Source organism: Limulus polyphemus, unplaced genomic scaffold (genome assembly GCF_000517525.1).
Source record: "Limulus polyphemus unplaced genomic scaffold, Limulus_polyphemus-2.1.2 Scaffold1434, whole genome shotgun sequence".
In the NCBI taxonomy this organism is placed as follows: Eukaryota; Metazoa; Arthropoda; class Merostomata; order Xiphosura; family Limulidae; genus Limulus; species Limulus polyphemus.
Window position 1 is genome coordinate 163,960 of NW_013667044.1, and position 10,559 is coordinate 174,518.

The 10,559-nt window shown below is 34.7% G+C and overlaps 1 protein-coding gene and 1 long non-coding RNA gene across 3 annotated transcripts in view; one reads left to right on the plus strand and one right to left on the minus strand.

Moving 5' to 3' along the window:
- The window catches only part of LOC111086793, a 24,718-nt gene that overhangs the window by 9,514 nt on the left and 4,645 nt on the right, over positions 1 to 10,559 (minus strand). The window lies entirely within an intron of this gene.
- The window catches only part of LOC111086792, a 14,224-nt gene that overhangs the window by 2,489 nt on the left and 1,176 nt on the right, over positions 1 to 10,559 (plus strand). For both annotated transcript variants that reach the window (XM_022391085.1, XM_022391086.1), the window contains exons 2-4: positions 2,724 to 3,016; positions 7,439 to 7,668; positions 9,229 to 9,392. In XM_022391085.1, the coding sequence (XP_022246793.1) occupies positions 2,846 to 3,016; positions 7,439 to 7,668; positions 9,229 to 9,392 (565 nt within the window). In that variant the 5' untranslated portion in view covers positions 2,724 to 2,845. The remainder of the gene's footprint in view (positions 1 to 2,723; positions 3,017 to 7,438; positions 7,669 to 9,228; positions 9,393 to 10,559) is intronic.

The following is a 10,559-nucleotide window of genomic DNA, read 5'->3' on the forward strand; positions in this document are numbered from 1 at the left end:
AATATTGTGTTTTTGTTCGGAAATCCCAAAGGACTAGAAAAAGGAAGTCAATTATTGTTTTCTCCACGAGGGTAAAAATTAAAGAGTGGGCGAGTTTCGTTGCCCACTTTCAAGAACTTACGTCTTCAGATATTCAGTTCTATCGAAAGACATACTCATACGTTAGACTTTTATTTTTATTTTTGGGTTTTGCCTCCCAGTAGCACATCGGTATTTCTGCGGACTTATACTGCTAGAAAACGGGTTTCGATACCCGTGGTGTAGCTTTGTGTTTAATATCAAACAACAACAAAAAAATTTAGTGTTTCTTTTTGGATTTTTTTTTTTGTCATTTTCGTAATTGTTGTTAAAAGTTACCATAGTGTATTTAATTAGACATTTTTTCATTAATTTCTTCGATTATCTTGTTCTAACTGTCAGGTAGCACTACTAATTAAAGAATAAATGGTGAGCTTAGGGATTGCATTGACTGTCACTTTTATAAGTTTTGTAGAGTGTAGGGAATGTTTTGTGGTATCGCACAGATTCAAACCAAGCTCACCAGCTACGAAATCCAGAGCTCTACTACATTATATCTACCCTGTGATTATATCTTGAACTATTGTGCCATGAGAATAAGTTTTCAGCGGACGTATTAAGAATCATAAGTTTAATTCAAGAAAGGTTGAACATGATACAGGGTGTTTCTCAAACTGTCACGGAAGGTGTTCAGTATGCATTTTAGGCCAGCATATCAAGCCTATTCTTAAATGAAGCTACTAATAGTATCATTTGTTCCGGACAGCGTTTATCAGTTCTTACATTATACAACAAAATGACACGCATTTTATTCAAATAATATATTTTTTTTTCAGTGAGAGAGAAAGAAAAATGGGGGAAAAGTAGTACTAGTTTGTGAGGGAAAGCAATTTGCTAATACAGCATAAGATGGTTTTGAAACGCACGTTTTTTGAACAAATTAATGATCCTCTGTTTGCCTCTTCTGAACTTTTATTTCCCTATAGTGAGTAGGTTGTGAGATATGATTATTTTAACTGGGTGATTGTCTTTGTAAACACCTTCTGTTACTGATATAATTCGTTTAAAATAGACATTCAACTGGAGTAAATGGATTATTTTCTCAATATACGTGAACATTTTCTTCGGTATTAAATAACAGATAATAACAAAGGGATTTCTTTTAAGACTGTTCAGTATTGGATTGTTTAAGACCAGTTTTTTTAATCTTTCTACAAGATGTCTTTGCAGTTGTACGTATTTTTTCACTAGAAGAATCAATTAAACAACATATTAAGTCTAGAAAGAGTATAGTTAATTGTCTGTTTTGTGAATATTTTGATCACAGACGTAACTAAATATCTAAACCTTCTATAGAAAGTTTTATTTTCCCCTCACTTCTATTGTCACGAATCAGTATGCAAGATTTGATTTAGAGGATTTAATATGAATAGTTTGTTTTCTTGCGTCAATAATCAGTATTGGAAGGCCTCCAATGGCTCAGCGACAAGTCTAAAGACTTGTAACACTAAAAACCGGGTTTTGGTATCTGTGGTGAGCACAACAAAGATAGCCCATTGTGTAGCTTTGTGCTTAAAAACAAACCCTATCGTCAGGAATTAGCATACGTAGTTTGCTCCACCCCCCCCCCACACACCCCCATGATAGTATTAGGTTTCACTATGTGTAGATTTTCTCCCTTAGTCCTAGCGTCATGCTTCAGTATTGGAAAGTCGGGATTCAGCACGCATACTTGTTGTTTTTACTTTTTCAAACAGTCCTGACGTCGGGATTCAGTACGCGTACTTGTTGTTTTTATTTTTTCAAACAGTCCTGACGTCTGGATTCAGTACGTGTAGCTTGTTTCTGCCCTTTAGTCTTGGCTTGCGTCAGGATTCGTATCTGAACTTTTCTCCTTAGACTTGACGTTTGGGATCCAAATCATCTTCTTGGATAGATGTGGGAAATGAATCTGTCTGTAATAGTTTAATTCCAGCTGAGAAGAAACTTAAAATAGTAAGGTTCGTATGGACGTCTTCGTAGGCCTTATAAGAATTACCCACAGTATTCGAATTTTTAATACGCTTAAAATGGTAGCTCAAACTCTTTCTTATTGTTTTTATTAAATTTTGTTATATACAACATGGCGAATAGTAGTGTAAATAATGTTCACGTGTAAATGCTAAGATTGGTGAATATTATTTTCTTTAGACTTTTTGAATTTTAAAACTGCAACTTGCTACCAACTTGATCAATTTATAATGATGATCGACATCCTAACCAACTTGTCATCTTACTGGACATCCTCTCTGTATCTTAATTTTACGGTTTATTTCTGTGTGGACATTAATTTCGTTTTTAACAAGCACATCCTCACAGAAAGAAGAAATTATTATTTTTATTAGAAATGTTATTGGTTGCTAGGTTAGACTTTCAAGCATTGTGCTATTGGGTACAATTGCCCACTCTGCTTCGTCACCCCCGCTAAAAATCCGAGGTTCAATTTCCCAATTTCCCTCGGTGAACAGCTAACAGAGAATCCTTTCTACTAAAACAGACAAAATTAAATCCCATTCTACTCCAAAACATTCCAAATAAGACTTGTGGTTCTTAATGCGCATCTGGTTATTCAATAATGTTAGTTCGAGATTATTTGACTGTGATGTCAAATTATAAACGTATTTACTATGTAAAAGTTTATATTTATTATCTGTATGTCCAACCAGATGGATCCTGGATGAATGTGACGTAGGCGAAGAAGTGGGAGAAAAAAAGAAGGCTACATCGACTTAAACCAAAACTATTAAAGATAAATTGGTCTGAATTGGTATCTGTGTCTAAACAGGGCATGTCTGATACTACTACTACTACTATAAAGAAAGGGTTTTTATGGCAACAAAGAGACAGATTCTTCAGTCGCTGGAAAGAACGTTATTTTATGTTAACTCTGGACTACTTGGCTTGTTTTAAAAGAGGTTCGAAGGTGGGAACGTCAGAGATGGGAAGCTTTCAGTATAAGGTAGGTGAGAATTTTCGACATTAAAGTATAAGAATGTCATTAGAAATCTTTATTTTGATGGAACGCAGTATAATGAATTATAGGTTCAGCCATAAGATAACTGGTTCAAATGTACAACATAGCAAACGATTTTTCATCGGAAAAACAACAACAACTAGTCTAAATGTACAGTACAACAGATGTACTTTCAGCCATGAGATAAGTGGCCCAAATGTACAGGATAATAGACGAGGTTTTACCCAAAATATAACTAGTCCAGATGTACATTTTAATAAAGACACTTATTCAAAAGATAAATGGCCCAAATGTACACTATCATAGATGAGTCTTCAACCCAGAAGGCAATGGGCCAAAGTCTACAGTACCATAGACGAAATTTCAGTCAGAAGGCAATGGGCCAAAGTCTACAGTATCATAGACGAGGTTTCAGTCAGAAGGCAATGGGCCAAAGTCTACAGTATCCTAGACGAGGTTTCAGTCAGAAGGCAATGGACCAAAGTCTACAGTATTCTAGACGAGGTTTCAGTCAGAAGGCAATGGACCAAAGTCTACAGTATCATAGACGAGGTTTCAGTCAGAAGGCAATGGGCCAAAGTCTACAGTATCATAGATGAGGTTTCAGTCAGAAGGTAATGGGCCAAAGTCTACAATATCATAGACGAGGTTTCAGTCAGAAGGCAATGGGCCAAAGTCTACAGTATCATAGACGAATTTTCAGTCGAAATGTACAATGTAATAGACGAGTTTGTTATAGAACGAGTAAGTTTTTTTTTTCAGAGTTAATTACATTACCTCTCAGTTTTTTTTTCCCATTTATGTGAAGTTGATATAGCTATACAGCGGTTTGACTGTGTTATAAGCACACATAGTTGGGAAATAAGTTTGCTATCGTTGTACTTCCGTTTATGGTTTGTGTAGAAATACAACTGAAAATGACATCTTACAGTATCTTTCTCTGCTCAGAAACGTATACATTATGAAATTAGGAACATAGTCAGAATGTGGGATTAAATAGTCATTAATGTTAAATCAATGCTATAAAGCTGATATTATATATATCATCCTTTTTGATCAAAATAGTGAATGAGGGAACCCTTAATACATCTAAAAATGTTGGCATGGATACGATATAGCTTGTTTTTTTTTAACCCTAAATTCGCGACTTAACCAGACCCAAGTCCCTAAACTGTGACGATAATTTTTCACATCACATCCGGTAGTACTGACTTTACACTTTTGTTCTATCGTTTAGACTTGGGTTTAAAGAGTTGAAAACCAACACAAAAACTGATACTGATTTTGGTACAACTTTGAAACCGTTTGTCAAAGTTGACTTATTTTCACGAGATCGATAGCTATTTTCGGTGTAAGCGTGATCAGGAACTTGCAAAGTTTAGCGCAAACAATAACAGATAAAGTACACACGATGAATTTTAGTGAATGGAACAATGGATGACCTTCAACTTGTGCTTCATTAACTTATAAATCACCATCTTCAAGACCAAAAACAACAACAGCTCTTCCTTTTGAAGAGCAATATTTCTTCTTTCGATGTCTAATTTTCTTTTTATTGTTTTTTTGGGGGGGGGGGATCCTCTTTGCATTTTCTTTCAATGGATATCACATCATAGTCACATCCTCACAGGTGGCTGAGCGAAAGTGGTAGTGGAGGTTGAGACATATAAATACTGGTGGTGATGATGGGAGGAAGAGGAGTTAAGGTATTCATGTTAATAGCATTTAATGAGTTCCATCTAGTGTACCATAATCATCATATAGGAGACTGACATAAACAACAAGGCTAAGTTTTTGTGGTTATTTTGTGTCCAAAACTGGGCTTCCATCATATAGGAGACTGACATGAACAACAAGGTAGTTTTTGTGGATACATGGTGTGTCCAGAACTAGGCTTCCATCATATAAGAGATTGACGTAAACAACAACAAGGCAGTTTTTGTGGTTCTTTGTGTCCAAAACTGGGCTTCCATCATACAGGAGACTAACATGAACAACAAGGTAGTTTTTGTGGATACTTGGTGTGTCCAGAACTAGGCTTCCATCATATAAGAGGCTGACATAAACAACAACAAGGAAGTTTTTGTGGTTACTTTGTGTCCAAAACTGGGCTTCCATCATATAGAAGACTGACATAAACAACAAGGTAGTTTTTGTGGTTATTTTGTGTCCAAAACTGGGCTTCCATCATATAGGAGACTGACATGAACAACAAGGTAGTTTTTGTGGTTATTTTGTGTCCAAAACTGGGCTTCCATCATATAGGAGACTAACATGAACAACAAGGTAGTTTTTGTGGATACTTGGTGTGTCCAAAACATGGCTTCCATCATATAAGAGGCTGACATAAACAACAACAACAAGGCAGTTTTTGTGGTTACTTTGTGTCCAAAACTGGGCTTCCAATGAAACAGATTTAAAAACAGCAGAAATAATAATAATAAGAATAGATGGTTTTGTTCACGTGCACGAATGTACACATTTTTTTTATTGGTGTATCGGTTCATATGCACATAAGTACAAATTTAACTGAATATTCTCGTCGTTGACATGTAACATCACTTTGTCAATTATAATTCCATCTATTGCTTCAGTTCCTTATCTATCGTTATAGAACATTGTTTCCAAACCGTCGGGGCACGAAATATTGTACGAATATTTCATCTAAGCTAAAATTGAAAAAATTATCAGCAACTTTCACCATTTTTATTTTCCTCCGACAATTAACCTTAACTCTTTCGTGATGGATGTATCCAAGTGCGCATGTCACGACGTTTTAGTGAATTACATACTTAGAAAGCCAGAAAAAGTATGAAAGGAATTAATGCTACCGGGGCGCGGTGAAATATTCAAAAGATCTACCGGGGCGCAGTAGCTTTAGGGCTAGAAAACACTGTTTTAAAATATTAGTAGTAAATTCTAAAATCTTCAGAACGTTTCATACTTTAGACTTACTACCAATCTAGGCCTGCTTATAATTCAAAAACTTGTTTATAATTTGACATGTTTATAGATTTGGTTTAACCAAGACTTTCGATACGCTACATCAACGATAACGAATAATGTGAATTAGTGATTTTCGAAGAAATATTGATACAAGTGGTGTTATTCTGGATCGAGGGCTGTTCTTTCAATTTTATGTGTCTAAAGGACAAGTATTTTATTAATAGATAGAGCTTAAATTATGGTATACCCATAGTTGTATGAATAGAAATAGGAAAAACAAAACGGGCTTTGATTGTATACTTTTGACGTAGTGACCGTTTCATCAGAAATAACTTTAGCAACTCGAAAAACGTTTTCCCCAAAACTTGCAACAGGTTCAAAGGCTTGTTCACCTCTCTGTACGTTTTATTTATTTGCTTGTTCGTTTTTTTTTTTAGAATTTTCGCGCAATGCTACACATGAGTTATCTGCGCATGGCAGTACCTGATTTTAAATTACTATGGAAGGCAGTAAGTCAACAGCACCCACCGCCAATTCTTGAGCTGCTCTTGTCAGACCACTAGGATACACTAGGCCGAGCATAACATACTTAAGAGACTCTGTACTATTGCAATAACCTATCATGCTAGAGAAAACAGTAGATAAAATTTAATTATATTAAATTAATGAGATGAATCATATACGAGAAAAAAAAAGATTAAAAAAGCCTTCTACACCTAGCTAACTGATAACACATTCAGTCAATCTGACCTATACGTCAGAAAATCTTCTTTTGAAGCCATTTCCCATTCGTTGGAGTCGTAATGAGGAAGACCCCAGTCGAACTGACAACATACAAACTTATTCATTAAGAAGACCTAGGATCGAACCTCGGTCGCTACCCCTACAGAAATAATCCTTTTCAGGACTTCCCAGAAGACAGCAGATTATCAGCCGAAACGTAGGATAAAAACAAGTTAGTATTTAATAACAAAAAAAGTATTAATATCAAAATGATCAGACTTAGATGATCGTATAGGCTACTAACTATGGTAACAAACCCCCAGTTTTGATTATATTACTTTAATTATAATATAAAAAAATAAGCTGTCATACCTCTATCTTTAAAACTGACTTCCTTTAGCCAAGTAAGTTTCGTACGTAAATCATGTAGTGAAGTCTGTATACTTAAACTGATGATAGTGGTTTAACTATTCTCATTTTCGCAACTTTCAAAATGCGACTGTTTTTGTTTTTTTTTTACCAAAAACTTGAAGAGATTGTATAATGAGTTGATATTGGTTTACGAATGTCTACCAAGGTTTTATCTTGTTAACTAAGCCTACAATTTGATCATATTTTATGTCGTAGATTAATATAGATTTAAAATCGATGGTGTTTAATCTTGTGCAATAGAAGTAGCATGATTTTTATTTATAATTAAATTCTGTAACATTATTTAAGTGTACTGCCATCTAACAGGTTAATCTGGCTGATGTCGATGGACTTCATTGGGCAGATAAAAAACAGGATGGAGTAATTTCCATCGGAGTCGGTCAGGAAGGGCAGCTGTTATTGTGGACACCAGAGGGCTTGGATGACTGGATGTTTAGTCTGCGGGATGCCATGAGTCGAAGTAAGGGTCGTCGAGAGGTTCTTCGGAAGTCACAAACTTTGTACCCACAGTTCTCGAGTACAGGATTAACAAAAAGGTAGATATATATCCATACGTTGTTATTTAGAGCATTTACCTCGAAGGCTTCAGTCTTGATTATAGATTTTATTCTTTGCCAGCTGTAAGTGCAGTCTAGTGTTTTTCCTGTTTTCTTCACACGATAAAGTTCAAGACTGCCTAGTTTTAACAAGCTGTATATTCAACAAAAGAAATATATTTTGTATAAATTCTAAATATTACTCGAAGTACTTTTATGTATGTGTATAAATTAAAAACTGAGCCTAATTAAGAAGAAAAGGAATATGACTAAAATGGTAAATTCATTACCGCACTTTGTGTAAAATTGGGAAAGAGTTCTCTTTCAGTTAAACTAATATTAATCTTTTTGAGAAAAATTGAGACTTCTAAGAAGTAAAGCTGAAAGTTCTGGTGATATCTAAAACTTTGAAGAATCTGAGAGTGTAATATATACGTGAAAGCTTTAACAATCGTATTTTCCTAGAGATAAGGGAAGTTTCTTATTTTATTAGAAGCTTCATTTTTTAAAGAATGGAGGAATTATAAGCTTAGAAGTTTGACTTTTGCTTTTAGCAAGCTTTTGAAATATCTTGTCAGAGATAACTTATAGAACTTCCTTAAGTCGCCATTTGGTAAATAATCAGCATTGGTTGAGAAAGAATTTTTACTGCCTTACTAACTCCTTTAAATGAGAGAGTAGCGTTAGATGGCGTGTATCTTGACTTTCAGAAAATCCTTAATATGTGACCTTTCAAGAGATTAATTGATAATATTCTGATGAAACTTTTAAAGATTAACAATGAACAGAAGTTTGGCTTTGTGATAGGAAACAGAAAGAAGCGATTATTTTTTTTATTTTATTTCAGATTTAGAGAGATACCTTGGGAGTCTATTTTAGGACTTTTGTTGTTTATTATTTGTAATAATGGCTTTGATAGCCACTTGAGTTTTATTGTTTCCATTAATGGTATTAAGATACTGGGAAAGGCTGACTCTATGAGGAATGCTTTCCTTATTTCAAGAGGACTTAGACAATTTGATAGAGTGGACAAGTTAATTTTACTAATTAAAAAAGAGCAAAATACATGATAAACTTAGGATTTAAAAATTCGTAAAAGACCAATTTCTTGTTTCAGAGAAACATTGTTAAATAGAAAGAAAAATTCATTTGGTATGGTTATTGGTAAATGCCTGAAACGCTGTGGTTAAAAGTTAGTCCTAAGACCAATTTACAGAATTACTGCGATATGAGACAGGATTTAGATTCCTTTATTCTGTTTTATCATATTTCTTGCAAAAAAGAACAAACCGGTGGAGATAGTGCAGAGGCTAGTCTATAGAATCATATAAAATTTTAAAAAGTGAGTCGCGAAGAACTGCTTAAACACTTGTTTAATCTCTGTTGGATTTGTATGGCAAGAGCCAAATTTAATTTATTTGCTTGCTTTGGTGGGAGAAGGAATGACCTTGATGGGCTAAATGACCTTCAGTTAAGTTGATAATATTTATATGAATATGAAAGTTACATTTTATGAAAAAAGTAAGTTTTGACATAGAAAATTATATTGAACATACATAGGCATCTCCATACTTTACAACACACCCTATCTGACAGCTGCATGAAGACCTCTTTAATGTGTCGACGCAACATTAGTATGAACCTCGAACGTTTAAGTGATCTGCGTCCAGTGGCAGAAAAACAGTCCCCGCCACAAATAGGAAAATTCTCAGATGGAAAGCCTGGGTGAGCATATTTTTTTTTTTTTTAGTTAATGCTCTATTTAAAAAAAAATATAAATCAGACTGTTCGGAAATATAACTTTTAGAATTATAAATTATTGAAACTTAGAGAGGCTATCTGATGCCTGAACAACAGGGTCTCTTAGTTTAAAAAAAGTCAATAATGTATGCCATGAATGATCTTAAATTGCAAACTTAAAATAAAATGATAACCCTTTCGAATGCTCGAAGAAGAACCTAAGATTTAACCTCTGCCAGGTTTCCTAGAGCTGAATGATGATATTCCACATTAGTCTCAAGGTTCTAGAATTATCCGTGAGAAACTTTCTTTGAAATCATATTACAAAATCATTGATGTGGCACTGTAATTCCCCCATGTCACCTTTCACACTTAATTAAGCAGTCATGGAAGAGTTTTCCAAGAAAAGAAAAATACTTGTAATTTTAATGATCAACGTTATTAATTAGTATCACCACTAAATTAGCCCTCTTAAATCCACCAACTTAATGTGCCACAATGATTTGTTATTATTGTTCATATCCAGGAAAAAAATCTCGGCGGTGATAATCGTACCACTATTAACGCAACGAGATGAAAATGGTTCCGTGTCTTTACCCTCCTCCCAAACGGGCAAAGATTAATAGTTATAGTGCCGGACTGTGAATCGGGGGATCCATGGTTCGTGTTCCGTACCCGCAAAATGGCGCTCCTCACAGTGTGCGCTGTAGACTAATTATCTTCCATCTAGTCTATCAGTTCAAAATTAGGCAGGGCTAGCTCTAATAGCCCATATGTAGATATGCACGAATATTCGAAAGAAACGAAAAACCACCTCTTTCCCCCTCCCCAAGAATTTTTATGATTCGTTCGTAGGCTTAAAAACAATCCCTCCACTTTATATTATTACTGATGACACCCTCTTGTTTTACCCTTTGTGGATTTTCAAGCCAGCAGATTAAGCAAGTTGACTGTATTTGCCAATATAAGATCATTGTCACTGTAAATGATGAAAAAATCAGAAGTTGGAGACTTTTCTGAAATAAAAAGATTTCTAATTTAAATCGTAATGTTACGTATCTGCTTGTTTGTTGATTTCCCGTAGAAATTCTTCACGAGAATCTTCAGCGATACAAGTCCTTTCTTAATTAAAACTAGTTTATTCTTTCTCG